This window comes from Pangasianodon hypophthalmus, chromosome 2 (genome assembly GCF_027358585.1).
Source record: "Pangasianodon hypophthalmus isolate fPanHyp1 chromosome 2, fPanHyp1.pri, whole genome shotgun sequence".
Taxonomy (NCBI): domain Eukaryota; kingdom Metazoa; phylum Chordata; class Actinopteri; order Siluriformes; family Pangasiidae; genus Pangasianodon; species Pangasianodon hypophthalmus.
The window spans coordinates 16,529,665-16,550,150 of NC_069711.1; the positions used below are offsets into that span (position 1 = coordinate 16,529,665).

The window sequence follows — 20,486 nt, forward strand, 5'->3', positions numbered from 1 at the left end:
GGGCACCGCACATCAAAATATATGTAAGACCACCGCTCTACTCACAACCTTTGCGATTTTTGCGACAGTAAACTCGGGCCAAATATCGTACAGTGTAAACCCAGTTTATCATGGCATAATTCAATTCAAGGTCATTGGCATAGCTCTTATAACAATATGCATCATCACAATAAGCAGTATAAGTTTTAATTAGCAATACGAGCTTGTTAGTGTGTAAAGAGTGTTAATAAGCTGTATGAGCTCATTAATGGGTGAAATTGGTACTCACTGGCGTGCACACGCACACAGCACTGGGAGCAGCTGATGAGCAGGCTGGTTCCGTCCTGATCCAAGTGAGGAGTGGACAGATGAAGTTCAGTGCACTCTTCAGTAGTTGTGCTGAAACACATCTCGGGGATCAGTGGCTTTGTCCTCATTTGACATCCAGATTGTACAACAATCTGCTCACAGTCGGTCCCTTCAGACTAGACAGAAGACAAATGTAGGGTGATGTGGATTAGTCTACCGAAGTACACATCAATGATATATCGTGTCACCATCGACATTGCACATCACATCACAAGGCTGTGCTAGTTGTGTTCAGTTGAGACAATCGTTATGCTAAAATATTTTTTTTTTTTACTGTTTTAGACAAATGTATGTGTTTGTAATAAAAAAAAAAAAAAAAGATGAAATGAAATGCAGATGAAATGTGCAGTATGTTGCCTTGTCTGTGTTAAATGTTGTGCAGTGCAAACAGAACAGAACATTTTAACATCATATGTCCACTAGGCAAATGTAGCTACTGTTAGTTACATACCCGCTGGTGCGTCTGGAAAATCATACAGACGGCGCAGTATGGTGGCTGGAGGCCCATCTCTCTGTTGTACTCTCTCTCTCTCTGTTCATTGTAAGGTCTGTTCTGCCACAGTTGAGCCAGAGGTTTAGCCCACAGCTCACCCTCTAAACCATCCTCCTCAATTAAAGCCTGGTCCTGAAGCTCTGTAACACACACAAACCGGTAAGCCATATCATTTTTATACTCTGAAAGCATGTAACATCTGGATTAATACACAGATATCAGCACCCTGGCATGAAACTCCTCACCCTCGTCACTGATGCTGTCCTTTATTAGCGGATGATGTCTGGGCAGCCTCACTAGACTGTTCAGTGCCTCATAAGAGCCATCTTCTGCCCCCTGCTGGAAAAAAAGAAAACCCACAAACACATTTAATACACCACCATCATCTACATCCTGCTTCGATCCCTGTAAACCCATCATATTTTGCACACGTTCTAGCCTTTTTGTCTTCCAGTTTCCTGTTTTCTGTTGATAAGTGCACCTGTTTCTTGTTTCCCAACTTCCATAGTTGGTCACAGATACATTTTCTCATAATCTTTCTAGTTATAGGTGTGTTTCAAATATAAGAATGCTTGAAGTATTGATGCCTTGTTAAATGAGTCATATCTACATTGAATTCCTATTCACCATATACTGTACTATTTGGAGTGTAGTCCTTTTTGTGTTCTCAGTGGACAAATTATATTCACTGAATAGTGTACTATATTATTAGCCACAGTACACTGTAAATCCCATGTGGTGTACAACTGATGTACACTACTTCTACACCAATTACTACACTACATAGTGGGTTCTTTCAGCTCAAAGTTAAGGGGCACCAGAGCATATATCAATGTTAAAAATATTTAACAGCCACTAAAGCCAACAGATACTTGCTATAGGGGTTAAGCAAGGCTATTAACTCTCTCTGCTCCAGGGGTGCTGTATCATGGCTGACCTGGCACTCTGACCCCAGCTTCCTCACAAGCTGGGATATGCGAAGAAAAGATTTTCACTGTGCTGTAATGTATATGTGACAAATAAAGGCTGCTTCTTCTAATACAGAAAATCACTTTGAATACTTCTGTACTTTTGTGCTTTCAGGTTGCTATGTAGTTTGTAACATTAGAATTCTGTTTGTAACGGCGGGTCACTATTGTGTGTCTTCGGGATAGTCATTGTTAAATTGTGGTGTGTCTGAATCTGTATGTAACCCACCCGAGTGTTGTATGGACAAACCCACCACTGCCCAAATATAGTTGGCTGATGTATACAGCAGGATCCAAAGGTCTGAGATGACAAGACTTCACTACACTTCATTAGTCCTAAACAGTGAGTTCTTACTGACTTAACACAGTTGGGATGATAAAACAATGCTTTGAGAGGCATACTTTATATCAGAGTCCATTCATGAGGCAGCTCCTTTAGTAGCTGCATCATTCAGTGGTATGCTTCTTATTGGGCAGCAGGCTTCGTGTTTGGGACTCTCCTCAACTTCATCATGCATCACAATACTGCACAGGTGACACTTGTTTAGTCATGATCACTTGCTAGAAAATGGTTGGAAAACTAGTGGCAGCTATTTTTACTGTTTATAGAAAAACAGAGCTAGGTACCTAGCTAACATAGGGTAGCAAGTTAGACCTAAATTCTCACAAATCCAAGCTTTGAGGCTTTAGGCTAATTAGTCAGGTCCAACCGCTAAATGTCTCTGGCATCTAAAACACAAATATGCCTGTTAGCTAGATAAGAGACAAGCACTTGCATCAGTAAACATATGTCTTGGTTAGAGTGACAGTTTGGCCTACCATGTTTCGTGAAACTAGCATGGAACTCTGATCCAGATTTATGTCATGACTGCTCTAAAATTTGGCTAAAATAAGGTACCTCAAATGGGACAGCCTTTACTTGAAAAGGACAAAAATGGTGTCTACCCAGGGAGCTACCTTCAGACTGAAACATATTGTATGTGTACAGCATTTCAGGTTAACGCATGTATTTCTCACACAACTAAACATTTTCAGGACCTTAAGAGTACAATGTTTTTTTTTTTTTTTTTTTTTGCGACTCTAGAATATGTATGTAAAGGTATATGACCTGTCCATTCTCCTGCGTCTCCGTGTCTGTGTCGCTGTCCCTTTGCTCTCTGTCCAGATCGCTGTAGTCTCCTTTAGCGTAGCTGTGAACGTGTAGCACCTCAGCAGAACTGAGTGTCCGTTGGAAAAGCCGCTGAGCCGAGCTCCCTCCGTAGGCAGCCTTAATCTCATCACTGTCATCGTTTGGAACAGAGCTGCCACGGCTCTCCCTGGGTTTGGCTTCATGTTTAGGGCTGGTTTTCCTGCGTTTTGGTGTGATATCGCCACGGTGTCTCGAGTTGTTGGTGGGTTTAGCCTGAATGCTGAGGTCACTCGGGTCTGTCGAGATGTCGCTAGATGGAGATTTAATGGTGGATTTGTTGGGTTTGGTGATAACCGCACGCCGAGATGGGGAGGTGGTGTTGTTAGGCTGAGGGCGCTTAGTTCTAAGATCACAGCATGGAGCGGTTTCTTTGGGCCGAGTGGTGATGTTGCGAGGCTGGGAAGACGCAGTGATATGGCAGGACAGAGAAGTGCTATGGCTTCGGTTATGCGTTTTAGGAGTGTTGGCGATTGGCTGTTTATTTGCTGGAAAGTGAGGAGGAGGACTCTCCAAGTGGGAGTGGTCTGGCTTCTTTTCCTGTTTTAATGCTGGAGCCCCTACTTCCATGCGGTCCTCATTTTCACTCTCATCTGCAAGAAATGAATATCAGTTGGGAAGGGAAGAGGAAAGAAGAAGAGAGAAGAGGAGTGGACTGTATGGTTCTCACCTTGGCCTGTTGAACCTGGCTGTTTTGCCTCACGCTTTGCTTCAGGTTGACTGAGCCTGGTTCTCTTCTGCTTGAGCTGCTCTACAGCCTCAGCAGAACCAGCACTAGCTCCTCTCTGCCGTTTCATCCTCACCTTTGGCTTGGCACTGCTTCTGGTGAATACAGAGAAGAGAAAAGCAGTTCAGATGGTTACAAAGCTCATTAAAACACATGTACTCCTCTTCCTCCCAATACAGTGCTAGTGAAGCTTTTTAAGGAGCAAGGCACATAGTCTAATCCATTTGGTCACTATGTAAGGGTTTAATAAGGAATGATGCATAAATAGTAACTGGAGAATTGCATAAGCTGTACTTCTGGCATTGGGAGCATGGTTTACTACCTAAAGTCAGCATCTGTACACAGCACAGAAAAAGCATCACTGCACACAAAATTTTTGTGGCAACTCAGCGTGAGTAAGGTGACATGATCTCACCTCCTCCTCCGAACAGAAGAACTGCTTGTCTTTGTCTCTTCTTCTGTCTCTGTCTCCACTTTCTCCCCTCCTGTCTCCATAATCTCTCTCTCTTTCTCTTCTACTTTCTCCTCCAGATTTGCTGAAACAGTCTCTTGTTTTACAGTCTTGGCAATTTCTACTTTTCTTTCTTCATCAGGGTTTTTTGACACTACTTCCCCTCTCCCTGTGTCACTCTCCATTTCTTCCTTCAATGTTATGCTCTTTGTTTCCCCTTTCCCTGTCCAACTCTCCATTTCTTCCTTCATTGTGATGCTCTCTGTCTCCCCCCTCCCTGTCTCACTATCCATGTCTTCCTTCCCCGTTATGGTCTCCATCTCCCCTCTCCCTGTCTCACTCTCATTGTCTTCTTTCCCCGTTATGGTCTCCATCTCCCCTCTCCCTGTCTCACTCTTATTGTCTTCCTTCCCTGTTATGGTCTCCATCTCCCCTCTCCCTGTCTCACTCTTATTGTCTTCTTTCCCTGTTATGGTCTCTATCTCCCCTCTCCCTGTCTCACTCTTATTGTCTTCTTTCCCTGTTATGGTCTCTATCTCCCCTCTCCCTGTCTCACTCTCCATGTCTTCCTTCCCTGTTATGTTCTCTATCTCCCCTCTCCCTGTCTCACTCTCCATGTCTTCCTTCCCTGTTATGGTCTCCATCTCCCCTCTCCCTGTCTCACTCTCCATCACTTCCTTCCCTGTTATGTTCTCTATCTCCCCTCTCCCTGTCTCACTCTCCATGCCTTCATTCCCTGTTATGGTCTCCATCTCTCCTCTCCCTGTCTCACTCTCCATGCCTTCCTTCCCTGTTATGTTCTCTATCTCCCCTCTCCCTGCCCCTCCTGTCCCACTCTCCATTTCTTCCTTCCCTGTTATGCTCTCTGTCTCCCTTCTCCCTGTCTCATTCTCCATGTCTCCCTTCTCTGTCTCTATCTCCCCTATCTCATTCTCCATCTCTTCTTTCCCTGTAAGACTTTCCATCTCTCCCCTCCTTGTCTCGCTCTTTACCTCTCCTCTTGCTGTCTCATTTTCCACCTCCCCTGTCTTTATCTCCATCTCTATCTCCTCTTCTTCCGTCCCTCCTGCCTCACTCCCCACCTCTCCTCTCCCTGTCTCACTCTCTATATCTTCTCTAATTGCCTGTCCTGTCTCATTCTCCACCTCTTCTGTCCTGGTTTCTCTGTCAGTATTTACTCCTGTCTTGTTCTCCATCACTGTTCTTGCTGCCTCTCCTGTCTCGCTCTCTATTTCTCTTTTCCCTGTCTCTTCGGTCTCGGTAACCACTTCTTCTCTCCTTGTCTTTTCTGGCTCACTCTTCGTCTCGCCCCTGTCTGTCTCACTCTCCAGCTCTCTCCCTTTATCTACTGTCTCACTCTCCATCTGTCCACTCTCCATCTCTCCTGTTTCACTCTCCATCTCTACTCTGCCTTCCTCTCCTGTTTCACTCTCCATCTCCCCTCTGGCTTTCTCTCTTGTCTCATTCTCCATCTCTCCTCTCCCAGTCTCTCCTGTCATACTCTCCATCTCTCTACACCCTGTCTCACGCTCCATCTTTTCTCTCCCTGTCTCTCCTACCTCACCCTCCATCTCTCCACACCCTGTTTCGCTCTCCATTTCTCCTCTCCCTGCCTCCCCTGTCTCATTCTCCATCTTTCCACTCCATGTTTCTCTTTCCCGCTCTTCCCTCTCTGTCTCACTCTCTATCAACCCACTTTCTGTGTTGTGCCCCATCTCTCCTCTCCCTGTCTCCCCTGTCTCCCTCTCCATAGTGCCACGCCCTGTCTTGCACTCCATCTCTCCAATCTCTGTCTTGCACTCCACCATTCTTATCTCTCTCGCTCCTGTCTCACTCTCCATCACTCCACTCTCTGTTTCACTCTCCATCTTTCCACACACTGTCTCAGTCTCCATGTCCCCTCTCTGGGAACTGGCCATCTCTGTCTGTCCTATCTCTCGCTCTTGTTTTACGTTTTCCTTATCTTCTCTATCTGTCTCTTGACTGTCCATCCCATTCTTTTGTGTTTCCATCTCTGTCACTGATGTGTCTGTCTCCTGTGCCACAGACAGATTCTCTTTTTCAGTCTCCAACTCTCCACTATCTGTCTCACCAATGTCTTGCTTCATCTCACTGCTGTCCAGCTCTTCCTTTCCAGTTTCCATCTCTCTCCTTGCTGTCTCTCTTTCAGTCTTTGGCTGTTTTATTTCTTCAGTCTCCATCTCTGCTGTAACTGTCTCTTCTTTTCCCTCATCAGTCTTATCTTTCTCTCTTCCCTCTGTGCTGTCATTTTCTGTCTCCATCTCTATTTCCCCTATTTCTCTTTCAGGTTTGTTTGTATCTGTCACACCTGCCTCTTGAGCTGGTATTTCCATCTCTGACTCTCTTCCTTCTTCTTCAGTCGCTTCTTTCTCTATGTCTGTTTTCTCTGTCTTGTCTGTTTCAGTCTGTGTCTTGTCTATTTCACTAGCTTCTAGTTGAGTCTTTCTGGTCTCTGTTTCCTCTCCCTTTGCATTTGCCTCTTGTGCTTCTGTCTTTCTTTGTTGTGCACCTATATTTTCTATTACTTTGTCTCCTCTCATGGTATCTGTCTCGTCTGACACCGTCTCTCCCTTCTCTGTTTCTCTCGCCCCTCCATCTTCATCTGCTGTTTCAGTCTCCCTCTCTCCTCTGGTTTCAGCAGGGCTGCTGTTGCTGAGCTCTCCTTTCTCTCCTAGTGTCTTTCCATCCTGCAAGAACTCTGCTGCTTCTGGTGTGGGTTTGGAGTGGTCAATTATCACGCTGTCCTTTCCCGCCTTCCACAGTTTATATCGCTCTGGCTGGAACTTTCGCACAAACACGTCCATGGAGATCTTCACCATATCTTTACGGCACGAACACTGTTACAGGGAGGAAGAAAACAAAACACCAGCAGTCACTTTATATAGCAAACAGCCATTTTATTACAATCTCACCTTATAAAGCAATATACCATTGATGTTCAAGTTATATCTCTTACATCACCGCATTATCTCAGATGTTTCCTTTCTGCATAAAAAGAGGCTGTTTTTTTACACTGTGATAGTTAACCACAGGATTCTCATTCAGTTATCTGTATTAAACCTATTATTCCCTAACTATTATGAATTCTCAGGGATGGACAAATCACTATTCCAGGCAACTGAAGCAGATTTCATGTCCATGCTATTTTTTTTTTTTATTTGCTGCGTGGTGGACAAGTAGACAGAACAACCAGAGAAATAAAATAAATCCCTACTCCTTACTGACGCAAAACAAAAGTTTTTATTTGGTATGTACACTGATCAGCCCTAACATTAAAATCACTGACAGGTGAAGTGAATAACACTGATTATCTCGTTACAATGGTACCTGTCAATGGGTGGGATATATTAAGGAGCATGTGAACAGTCAGTTCTCAAAATTGATGTGTTGGAATCAGGAAAAATAGGCAAGCATAAGGATCTGAGTGACTTTGACAAGGGCCAAATTGTGATGGCTGGATGACTGGGTCAGAGCATCTCCAAAACAGCAGGTCTTGTGGGATGTTCCCTGTATGCAGTGGTTAGTGCCTACCAAAAGTGGTCCAAGGAAGGATAACCAGTGAACCGGCAACAGGCTCATGGGCACCCAAGGCTCACTGATGCACGTGAGCAGTGAAGGGTAGCCCGTCTGGTCTGATTCCACAGAAGAGCTACTGTAGCACAAATTGCTGAAAAAGTTAATGCTGGCTATGACAGAAAGGTGTCAGAACATATAGTGCATTGCAGCTTGCTGCGTATGGGGCCGCATAGCCGCAGACCTCTCAGAGTGCCAGTGCTGACCCTGTCCACCGCCGAAAGCACGTACAATGGGCACGTGAGCATCAGAAGTGGACCATGGAGCAATGGAAGAAGGTGGCCTGGTCTGATGAATCACATTTTCTTTTACATCATTGTGGATGGCCGGGTGCATGTGTGTCGCTTACCTGGGGAAGAGATGGCACCAGGATGCATTATGAGAAGAAGGCAAGCCTGCAGAGGCAGTGTGATGCTCTGGGCAATGTTCTGCTGGGAAATTTTGGGTCCTGGCATTCATGTGGATGTTACTTTGACACGTACAACCTACCTAAACTTTGTTGCAGACCAAGAACAACTGTTCAAGGTATGGTATTCCCTAATGGCAGTGGCCTCTTTCAGCAGGATAGTGCTCCCCTGCCACACTGCAAAAATTGTTTAGGAATGGTTTGAGAAACATGACAAAGAGTTCAAGGTATTGATTTGGCCTCCAAATTCCACAGATCTCAATCCGATCGAACATCTGTGGAGTGTGCTGGACAAACAATTCAGATCCATGGAGGCAACACCTCACAACTTACAGGACTTAAAGGATCTGCTGCTAATGTCTTGGTGCCAGATACCACAGCACACATTCAGAGGTCTTGGGGAGTCCATGCCTTGATGGTTCAGAGTTGTTCTGGTGGCACAAGGGGAACCTACACAACATTAGGCAGGTGGTTTTAATGTTATGGCTGATTGGTGTATGTTTAAATGTACTGCTCTTTACAGTGGTGTGAAACACCACGATGCTGTAACTATAGAACACACTTCCAAAAGCACCACCACCAGCCAAGATACTACCTCTAGAATCATATCTGCTAGGCAGCTTAATCAGTGTCTACAGATGACAATCTTTTCAGAATCAGAAACATGCAAGTACAAGGAAACACTGAGAAAACCAAGCAAAATAAAGTGCAATGCACAGAGGTTATATAGCTCTCCTGTTAGCATGTGTCACCTCACATATACTCAAATAATTCAAAATAAGGATGCTAGCCAGACTCAAACAATATTTTTACTTGTGATGCAAAGAGAGTACACGGGGACAAGGTTTGCTGACTTTTTGTCACAAACACAATGTGCTACATCAAAGACTGTATCAAGAGACAATAATAACTATGGCTACAATAACTATGGTCGCCCCTTTTCAAGAAATTCATAATCTTGTTGGTTTCCCTTATTCTGTATTAATGGACTTAACTAGCTAACTAGGTCACCATACGTTATTATATTAAGTTAGCTACTGTTTTTTTGCTTTGTCAATTAGGTTTTCTTTGAGAACCAAAACATGGGACTGGGCCCATGTTAACCCCTGATTATTATATTTTGTCTGTAGATTAGCAAATGTCATTCCTGTGACTACAATTATCTAGCTAAAACAACATGACCTGACAGACAGAGTAGATTGTTAACTAGCTATTGTAAAAAGTTGTGTTTGTATCCAACCAAAGACCACAGGATATCGAGGGCATATCCCTGAATTCACAGGCCACTGCTCTCTTTATCTCATCTTAGGCTGACAGTAATACTGCACACTAAACCCCTTCAACTATTATCTATTTCAACTTATTTCAACTTATCTCCATTGAATTTTACAGTAACTACAATAAAACTATTATGAAGCGTAAGTTGTTTTGAGAGTGTGGAATTCAAGTCTGACCCTGGGAGATTAAGCAGTTGAAGTTATACTCGTTTATAGCCATAACTGGTATATTGATATCCTTATCATTAGACATTAACTTATATTCCTTCTGAACTAGAATTCCTAAACTGTATGATATAAAATGAATTTTTTTTTTGGCTCATAGTGTCAGTCAGATGGGGCTTCCCCTGCTGAGGTTTTGGTTCCTGTCAAAGTTTCTTTTCCATTAACTCTATTTTAGGGATTTCTTTCTTTGCCACTGCAGCACTTTGCTCACTCATTAAGGGTTAAACTCTTAACAGCTGTGAGACGATCTGTATCCCAGTATCTAGTATAGACTGCTGTGGTCTAGTTTAGGTTTTTTTGTTCAGTATGAGTCACAAGAGAAGGTACACTGAAGACACAAGCATGTCTGTTCTAAATATTCAGCAGAACAGTCTCGCTTATCTCTGTCCCTACTTTCACACAGAATTTAAAAACCTTGTTCAACTATACTTAGATAGAGTGACTGACCAATGACCTGTCCAGCCTTCAGAATCAGCCGTTGGGCAAATTTCTCACAATTAAAAAATAGTAAACTGTGATAAAATGTAAACGATTAATTAATCACAAGCACTGCTAAGTGCTGAAAGCTTAACCAACGCAACTGCAGATAGCAACAGTTGCTAAGGAGTGACTGGAGGCCCAAGCAAATAAGGTGCAGGATGACCTGGGATTAGTCATGGTGTGAATATCAGCACATCCTCACACTTACTAACGCTGCCTGCTTGCCGTAGTCTATCCAGCGCTGAGTGGCGAAGTTTGTGGACTCTGCACAGTTGAATCCATGATTGAATCCAGCGTGATAGGCGTAAGGGAAGGTCACAATAAACTGACCTGCTTCCTGTGCAACCTGACAGAAACAAGAGATAAGACTTTAGAATTGTGTCCCAAACGCTAGAATTCATTTTCCTTTACCTGAATGTCAGCCACTTTAAGAAAGACGTTACTTCAAACATTAATACAGAGTTATCTGTATGAAGCATACCTCAGGTTTAATATGTGGCAGCTACCAGTGAGTGTGTTTACAAAAGTATATTCCTACATAGTACTTAGTTGTGTTATCTCTAACATATATTTCAAGTGTTTTGAGTCTGTGTATTGAATCAAACACTATCTAGAATGCTAATTAGTAAAACAAACTATTTTTATGATCACTTAGTTTGTTGTAGCTAACTACTAAATATAATGTTCTTTTCTTCATGATGCAGTATCTCTGCACACTGTACTGAGCAGGCTTGATTGACATCCCTCTGTCACAGACTTTTAGCTATTCTAGTTAAGCAGAACTAAACACAATGGCAAAAGTAGGGAGAATCGGAATAGTTTAATCCTATTTAATTATAGAATTATCTCAGTAGGCTTCTCTTGCTAATTTAGTTTTTAGTTGCTAGTTTGCTGACTAGCAACTAGTGTGTGACTAGAGTGGGCAGGATGAGAAACATGTGATTGCTGAGGGTGAAGCGTATGCAAACTTTAAGCAAAATTAGGATATTTTACTTCACAACAAATGGGAGAAGTTTTTGCAATGTCACCAATTATTTATGCTTTCACTTGCCCATAAAACAACAGGAACTTTTAAAATGTTCCTACATTTAATTTGGGGTGTTTCAACATCAAAAATATTTAAAGTACTCCATGTTTCACAGAATGCAGTCAGAGAAATAATATAAATAATAAATAATGTCACAAACTGAGCTGTTTTTTTTTTTTTTGAGGGGGGAGTCATTATAAAAGTTATTTTTGACATGCATTTGCTCTTGTCATGACCAAATACTCTTCACCCCAAGTATTTGGCATCATCTTTCACATCACAAACATCAACTGACTTAATGATGTAGCTACCGGCAGCCAAAAACAGGGGGAAATAAAACCCACAAACCATCTTTCACTGCACATAATTAATAAAATCAATTAATAAAATTAATAAAACCACTTAAAACATAGCTATTTTAATGGTTAAAAATGTTTAATTGAACAGTCCCTATTGCCACCTTTTTTGTGCCTTTCATGACATTGTCTCTTTCGATTTAGAAATATGTATATATAAAATGCATTGCATTTATGTAAATAAATCCCTTTGCTCTTTTTATTCTTTGACCATCTATCTTCCCTCGATAGTAGACATAACAAAAAGCTCATTCAAATTGGAATTATTTACATAACAGTAGCTCCACCCACTTTCTTCCCTCTCTTCCTATCTCTGCCATGTATGACAATCGGTGTATGGATGACTGATGTTCGTGTCTGCAATTTCGATTTTTTTTTCTTTTTTTTCTCTGGTTTGGTTCTAAGAAAAAAAACAACAACATGGCATTACTTAGACAAAACAAATGTGGACTCAGCTAAAAGTTAAGAGTCAGCATTTCCAATGGTGTTTCTTCAATAGAAAGTAGTTTAAAAAAAGGGCATGAGTCTTGCTATTGCTAGTAGTAACTAAGAGTTTGAGAGTTAATTAAAGCAGCAGTAAGTTAAGCACAAACCAACCTTCTCAAGAGGGATGCCATACTTTCTGAGAATTGATGGGGAAATCAAAGTCATTTTGTGTCGCAAGAAGGCTTCACAACTTTGGGCACTTCCAGGAAAAAAGCCTGCAGAACACAGTCAGATAAAGAATCAGTATGACCACAACTGCCTCACAACTGCCAGACAGAACAAGTGGAATCCTGCGATTCACAGAAGTTGTTCACCAAAAATATCAAGTGCTTTCATTGCTTTCTTTAGCCCAAATATTTGGTGTCCCAGGCTTGCTTCTTTAGTTTTGCCTTGGAACTATGATACTAACAAGGAAGGGGAGCTTAAAGCTGACAGTCTAACACTGCTCAAACTGTATGCCTAAATCACCACATCACAACTGTGCCGAGTTCTTCACTATGTCAAAAAGACTTACTCATGTTTTTCTTTTTTCACTATGTGCAAGCTCCTTATCTTTAAAATGGCCGAAATGTTGTTAAAACGTAGTCGTACCCATCAAAGCCAAAATCATCTTCAAAATTAAACAAGCAATCTAATCAACCATGTGTTAGATAATTGACTGCATTTGGGTTTTTTAATGTAAAATGTTCCTTTAATAGTGAATGAATTATAATGTGAGAGAGAGAGGGAGAGCGAGAGAGAGGGGAAATAGTACATTTGAAAGACAACTGCATTAATATGTGGCCAAACATTTGTAACACTTCAGCAAATTCAGAAAAGAACAACAGAGCAGATTTGTTGCTACCTTTAGCGAGACGTTCTAATCGCTTCCCGTGTTCTGGAGGCACAACATACCTGCACAGATGTATACAGTTAGTTAGTCAGTGGGTATCTGTTTGCCTCTTTAAATACAATACCTAAAAAGCTCTAGAAACTTCAGTAATTTGAGCATATCATGTTTATGGAGTTAAATGATTGTAATTACTATTCTGTTCTATCATAGTAAAACTGGCTAAGCTGTTTTCAACAGTATTCAATATTTGATAAAATATGTAAAATATCTGTCATAAGTTAGAGAAAGTCATGAACCAACATAACCAAGGACATGAACTAACAAGGTTAAAAAAGAAAAAGTTTTTTGATTTCAGGCTGACTTAGCAATCACTTCTTTACTAAGTGGCAGCACCAACACCTTGCTACTGGAAATGTTTAATTTAATGCTACTCGTAGCAACACAACTAAAAGAAAAGCTCAAGCAGAGGCAGAGTTTCCCATTGTCAGACTACTTTAAATGAGGGTAAATGAGCTGACGAAATTTTGCCTTTATCTGATTTTTTCCCTATTATCAGATTATATTTTACATAAGAATGCACTCACTGTCAATAATAAGAATTCTAGAGGCCATTAACATTGATGAAATGAGAAAATTCATTATTATTTTTTTTTTCAGAAATCCTTAGGAAAGTATAGACATAAGGAATTATGAAATTTTTCAGAATGTCCCATTCACACAGAATTATGAAGTCAGTCAGCATGTGTTATCATCACTACTGCTTTCAGTCAACGAAAAACACACTGTTTGCCCTTGTATTTGTGAAGAAATATGGAATCTTGTTGGAAAAATATTCTTATTAAGAACACATCACATTAGTGTCCTCAGTCTAATGGCTGTGGACTAAATTAGGACTGTACCAGGACTTGGGTTCTCCAAAGTGCAGATAGTTGATACTGTAGAGATCCATGTCCTCAGTGTGCCAGGCAAACGTGCTCTTCCACATCCCGAAGTACAGATACGGCGTGTTCACCCCTTTAATCTTGATGCCACTCTCTCTCTCCACTGTGTCCAGAACAGTGTTCAGACGCCCGATGTTCCACTCGTTTACATCCTGCATAGATATGTAAAATGACTCACACACATACATGAGGCACAGCCGATAGGGAGCTTGTGCATCATTGATCGTATTCTTATTATTATATTTGCTTCCTCAATTTAACCAATTTCCAAAACACACTTTTATTCTATACATATGATAACCCAGACTGCATACTGAGGTGCCATGCTCAAATTGTGTTTACTTTTAACTTTTGAAAGAAACAATAAATCATAAAATATTACCAAGGAACTGTCTTATTTCAAGTTTACACTTAAAGGAATAAATGCTCTAAGTGCTACTGTAGATCATTTTATTTTTTTTCCCAATTTCATATTGCTCTTTCACAATACACGTAAAGTCTGTTTAAAACTGCTATAACAGCATAAAGACTAGTTACTCACTGGATCGTAGAGAGTTCCGTTGACATCCGCTCCATAGAGTGGAGGATTAAACGTAAGATTCTTCCAGTACTTCCTCTCCAGCTCATCCAAATCTACGTACCGGGGGTTGCAGAACCTGCAACAAAAGAGCCAGTGAACATCTGAATACAGGAATGAAGATTCTTAAAGAAGGTAAATTAGAATGTGAATTAGAGATGGCATTGTGATAAATAGCCTTTGGGTCACTATAATAACCTAACTGTAAACTTTCTGTAATAAAATAAAATCAAGGGCAATTGAGATAAATAGTCAATTACTGATTAAAGTTTCCAAAGGTATCTGACACAAATAACCCCTGTGTGATTAAGAAGTATTTGAGATAAATAATGACTGTGTGCCTGAAATATATGAGATAAATAATTACTTTGTGATTGAAATATATGAGATAAATAATGACTTTGTTCCTGAAATATCTGAAATAAATAATGACTGTGTGCCTGAAGTATCTGAGATAAATAATGACTTTGTTCCTGAAATGTGTGAAATAAATAATGACTGTGTGCCTGAAGTATCTGAGATAAATAATTACTTTGTGATTGAAACATCTGAGACAAAAAAAAGACTTTTTGACTGAAATATGTGCGATGAATAATGACTATGATTGAAATATCTGAAATAATAAATAAATGATGATTGTGTTCCTGAAATGTGTGAGATAAATAATGACTTTGTGGTTCAAATATCTGAGATAAAAAATTGACTTTTTGACTAAATTATCTAAGATAAATAATGACTTTGTGACTGCAGCAGCTGAGATAAATAATGACTGTGTGCCTGAAATATATGACATAAATAATTACTTTGTGATTGAAATATTTAAGATAAAAAATTTACTTTTTGACTGAAATATCGGTGATAGATAATGACTGTTTGACTCAAATAGCTGAGATAAAAAAATGACTGTGTGCCTGTGAAACTTTTCACCTGTCTGTGTTAGCGATCTTGCGGAACTCGCGGACAGTCATGGGCTTCTTCTGGATGTTGTACTGTGTGAAAAGCCCGGACTGACCTGTCACCACTTGCTGAATAGGAGCAGGAATGACCAGGTCATCAATGTCATCGTATGTGCGGCGGGGCTTCCAGTCCTTAGGAGGCACAACCTGTGGCAGAAACAACAAGCTGTTCATGCTCTTTTTCAACTGGATGTGAATATGCAGTATTCATGCACAATGCACAATGATGATACTATTTAGTGTCATTGAACTGGAACTAATTTGTTACAATGAGACTGTGTTTGAAAAAGTACTACCTGTTTAAAGATAAAGACATAAATACATAAAGACCCTTAAACATTAAATTAGATTTTTAAAAAAAAGAACATTGCATAAACGGTGAGGAAATTTTTAACAGCAGTTGCATAGCCTATTTAGTAACACAGGCTACAGGATATGCTGGCTATTAAGAGTGATATGTGACTACAAGCCTGTCAGCAGCATTTTTAGCCAAAGATCATGTAACTGTGAGCTGAAAGTGCATGCTCACAGTCACTTAATCTGCAGAATCATACATGGCTGTATTTGAAATAAGAACCTTCTCGGACTCTATGTGCCAATGGCTAATGTGTTCATTTCGAATTTTCACTGTCTGTAAATGTGTGTAAAGGTCTTTCGGGGGTGTTAATGTGACGGGGTGCGTGTGGGTTCAGGGTCTCCTAAACCTGGGTGGGGAAACATGGCTGTGAGAGAAGTGCATGGTGTTTTTAGAGCTTGTAGCAGCACTAACCTTCGCCATGCCAGCTAAGTGAGCACCCTTTGACTCCATATAAGCAATGTAGCGGTTGAAGTCTTTGAATTCCTCCTTGGTCGGGTGGAAGGTCATGATCCTCGACCCAGGAGCCTGAGCTACTGAGTCTGAGGCCATTCTGCTCCTGAGAGCACACAGAGAGATTTGACTCAGAACAACATCAGTACAACATCATACAGAATTGTTGTGGCTGTTACTACAGAGACCGCACTTCTTACAACAAATTAAAAATTTATAGTCCTTTAGTAAATATTGTAAACTTTAAATTCATATACTTGGATTTTTACACAGTGTCAATAGCAACTATGCTAAGAATGAAAAGAGAATGTCTTAACTGAACACTGTCCTACTACACGTACATTATAACACTAACAATTTGTTAAGAATTATTAATAATAAGTAATACAAGAATAACTTTTATTATTATTTTTGCGTTAACATGCAGTCCCTTACTGCACTTTACTTGGAATTATTATTAAACATTATATATATTTATGATACATTTAAATATGGGCTGTTTGGTTACCGTTCTAATATTAACTCAATTAAGTGACGCAAGTCTAAATGTAGTGTATTAAAAGTTCAAAGTCTTCAAAACTCGAATTAATTAGACAAACTAGCAACGAATAACGGAATAATTGTGTTGAAATACATTAATTAAGTCCTCCGTTAAAGTCCAGCCATTAACAAGCGCTGTCATTTAGCTGTCAAGGAAAGTAGCTAGCATGCGTGCTAACAACGCCATCGCTGACCGACTAAGCCCCGCCCTTGGCTCATGATTTGACAAAATCCCGGTTAACGCTACACTTCTGTGCATCTGATTGGTCCAATTTCAAGTCCGTCAAATCTAAGTTTAATTCCCGGATAAATTCATCATGGTTAGCTGGCTGACTTCAACAACAAACTTTAAGTTGCGAAAAACAAATTAACTAGTAACTGATAAACTGAGTTACATTAGCATGCTTCAGTGGTCTAAAATTTCCGTAGGAAGGGTTAAACAACTTGTAACGGAGTTTTTACCTCCTACACTTGACATTTGCGATACAAAAACACTACTACTGCAATGCTAGTTAGGCTAGCTAGCAAAACAGTGCAGTGTCCATATTTGCGATAGCTCTTGCACTCCTGTGACAAAACTAAACTTTCTCAAAAGGGAAATTTGTACATGCGCTTACGTGTTTTCGACACTTAGCTGCACGCCGCTTTGTCCAAATTCTCCAAATGAACACGGTGCTTGGGTTCACAACGGTTGGAAAAGATTGTCCTCCATTATTGTGACACACGAACGCGCACGCGCACTGTAGAGTTGTTTACAAAGATGGAAGAAGGCGTTCCCCCATGCTTTCCCATCGCAATGTTGTTCTTCTTCTCCACCGCGTCTCCGGCAATGGACACGCCCCCAACAAATCCTCTGCGCTTTGATTGGTCAATAAAATGACCCCCGTCTGATTACGTCTGTATTTATTATTATTCATCACACAATTTTCAAAAATTATCTTACAAGAGAGGAACAAAGTATCAAGGAGCAATGAGCTGAACAGATGACGATTAGAGGTTTTCCTCAAGCTCGCTGTAACTGTGGAGATACCCACTGATTATTATTATTATTATTATTTCATCTTGCACAACTTGAAATGATATGATATTTATAAAATCTTCACTAAAAAAAAAATAAAATAAAAATAAATAAAAAAAGGTCAGCTGCCAAATGTTGCATTTAAAATTATATGTAATAATATAGCATATAAGAGCATATAATGTAATGTAATAAAGCAGGACAGGGCATGCTGTTATAGGAAAATAATCCACAATGGGGTGGTGTAATGTAGCCCAATTCGATGTGCAGATTATTTTCCTATAATAGCATCATGTTTTATTTCTCTTATACCACAGTGATTTGCTAACAATTACAATTTTTTAATTTATTCATATACAACACGTGCTTTTTAACAGTCTATAGTCTATAGTCCATTTAATGTGGTGATACATCCATGAAACTATCCAAATTAGTTCCTGTTATCACTTATATTACAGCATCTGTAAACAATCATTCCAGCCTCTCTCTTTTCTCTCACTTTAAGTTAATAAGACAGAAAAACAAACACCAAAAAAAAAAAAAAAAAACATCTTGTAATGTCAAAGTGTAAAAAAAGTCCTCTGTCCTGACTACTCTCCCATGGTGGGAAACTTACTGACCTGAGATCCGCGCTGAGATCCGCTGGAAGACTTCTTCCATAGATGTTATTAAATTGTTAAATATTGCTTCTTTTTATGCATTTATTAGCCTTAAATTATGTAGACTGTCCACCATGCAAGTCTTTGTGAGTAGGTTGTTACTACAGAAACAATAACATAATAGAATGATCGCATGAATATGAAGCTGTGATTTACCTTGCAGCTGGCACTACTGTCAGAGCTGCTGTTATTGAAAATTAATCAACACATTCCCCTGACCCATCAGAGAATTCAACAGCACTGTGGTATAAACTTATTAAACTAATAAAAGGGTTATTTTTAGAGTTTTATTACTGCTGCTCAGTGGGTAAGCTATGCTGTGCTCAAGGCTATGTTGTTTGTTAAATGATTTGAAGAACCGAAGAAATGATTCAAAGCCAGAGGATATTAAAACGTGTATGTTGGAAAAAGAGGGCAAAAATATTTCTCTAACCAGTCTTCAAATTATTCTGAAAATGAGGGGACCCACCAGGGTGCATCATCAGCAATCAGTCATATGTAATCAGTCAACTATGACATGACTGCTGTCTGTGGCTTCTTTGGTTTCACACTGGAGATAGAAGGCTAAAGTAGACACTAAATAATGGAAGTCTGTCTCATCCAAAATCCTTTCCCTGTAGATCACACATGGAGGTAACCTTTCATAAGATTAAAAGAGATTTATTTATACCTTTGAGCAATATTTTTTATAAATAAAAAACTTAAAATACATGCAGTGACATGTACGTAACATATTTATAACATTTATAATCTTTCCTTGCCAAAAAAAAAAAAAAAACTCAAACGTATATTTCCAAAGTCTTGACATAACTCCAGGGAAAAATCCAAAAATCCACCCAACCATCCATTTTTCTTACTGCTTATTCTACACAGGGTCACAGGGGAGCCTGGAGCCTATCTCAAGAGACTCAGGGCACAAGGCAGGGGACACCCTGGCTGGGGTGCCAACCCATCACAGTGCAAAAATAAGAAAGGCAAATATTGGACGCTAAACATTTGGGTAAAGGGAATTTATTTTTCTAGTGCTGTGTCCTCCCAAATTCATTATTCTGTTTTTTTCAGAAGTTGCATAAAATATAGTTAATTAATTACACGATGATAGCATATGCTGATATTAAATTATCTTATCACAACCTTCCATCCCAGTTTATGATATAACAAATAGGACATTAATTAAAACAACAGTATTTCCTATTTAGAGTAGCACTTGTGTCTGCTATGCTTATCAAACTCCAGAATTTGAAAAACCTGAGCTAAGAAATTGCCATATCCAGAACACAGGTGAGGAGTATTCAGGTATAATTTGTCCAAGATAAGGAACCTCAGAAGACTAGCATCCTTATAGTAATCAGGCAAAAATATTGTATCACAATTTCTTCAGGCTGGATCATGTTCCACGTGTTTATCACAATGGCTGTGGTGCTCTTCATGAGTGCTCCCCATGTTATCTGGATTTTGGTGCACTTTCTGGGGTGCTTTCTTGGTGCTTAAACAAATTTGTCATGTTTCTTCGATCTGACAATCTTGCCATTGAATATTTTGCAAACATTTTGTTTGTGCCATGTCCATTGTGTAAAATCCAAAAGTTCCATACACCTTTTTTAGGCAACTCCTCAGCCATGCTACCGTTAAACAAACTGAGACAGAAGCGTAAGCTGAGGAACCGCCTACTCTTGGATATTATTGGTTTGTTCGTGTGTCTGTCAGAGAACATCAGCTGGACTGGCAAATATAGAGAAAAATCTGGTTCATTAAACAACTTGGCGAGCATTTTCTCTCTGAAATATTTCATTTTGTATTTACATAATTTGAAACACATCTATTGTGCATGTTAAATATTGTGGCTGTAGCCAAAATAGGACAGATTTCTATAGGTGGAGAATAAAAAGAACACATCCTACTGGACAGTAAAATGCTGTCTCAAGGAAGCTTCAGAGCACACATTCAAACACACACACACACACACACACACACAGAGGACACACTCCTGGGCTGAGGGGCACCAGAGGACTGCCAAGAACACACACACCATCTGTTCCCCTGGCAACGTGGGGAATATGTAAGTGTGTTTGCGTTGTAGGGGTCATGAGGTGTTATTTTACACCATGCCACCCAGTCACAAGAAGAGTCA

General features: G+C 40.1%; 1 protein-coding gene across 3 annotated transcripts in view; it reads right to left on the reverse strand.

Annotated features, from left to right (window-relative positions):
* The window catches only part of kdm4aa (lysine (K)-specific demethylase 4A, genome duplicate a), a 33,382-nt gene extending 15,922 nt beyond the window's left edge, over nt 1-17,460 (reverse strand). The window contains exons 1-14 of one of the 3 annotated variants that reach the window (XM_053232038.1): nt 17,296-17,460; nt 16,100-16,244; nt 15,302-15,477; nt 14,339-14,453; nt 13,756-13,949; nt 12,869-12,918; nt 12,136-12,239; nt 10,364-10,501; nt 4,138-7,031; nt 3,666-3,814; nt 2,918-3,588; nt 1,087-1,180; nt 800-981; nt 269-464 (exon numbers count right to left, since the gene is read on the reverse strand). In XM_053232038.1, coding sequence (XP_053088013.1) covers nt 269-464; nt 800-981; nt 1,087-1,180; nt 2,918-3,588; nt 3,666-3,814; nt 4,138-7,031; nt 10,364-10,501; nt 12,136-12,239; nt 12,869-12,918; nt 13,756-13,949; nt 14,339-14,453; nt 15,302-15,477; nt 16,100-16,237 — 5,101 coding nt within the window. In that variant the 5' untranslated portion in view covers nt 16,238-16,244; nt 17,296-17,460. Of the gene's footprint in view, nt 1-268; nt 465-799; nt 982-1,086; nt 1,181-2,917; nt 3,589-3,665; nt 3,818-4,137; nt 7,032-10,363; nt 10,502-12,135; nt 12,240-12,868; nt 12,919-13,755; nt 13,950-14,338; nt 14,454-15,301; nt 15,478-16,099; nt 16,245-17,295 lie in introns of all 3 variants that reach the window. The other 2 variants (XM_053232037.1, XM_053232036.1) reach the window with 2 other exon arrangements.
* Nucleotides 17,461-20,486: the final 3,026 nt, after the last annotated feature.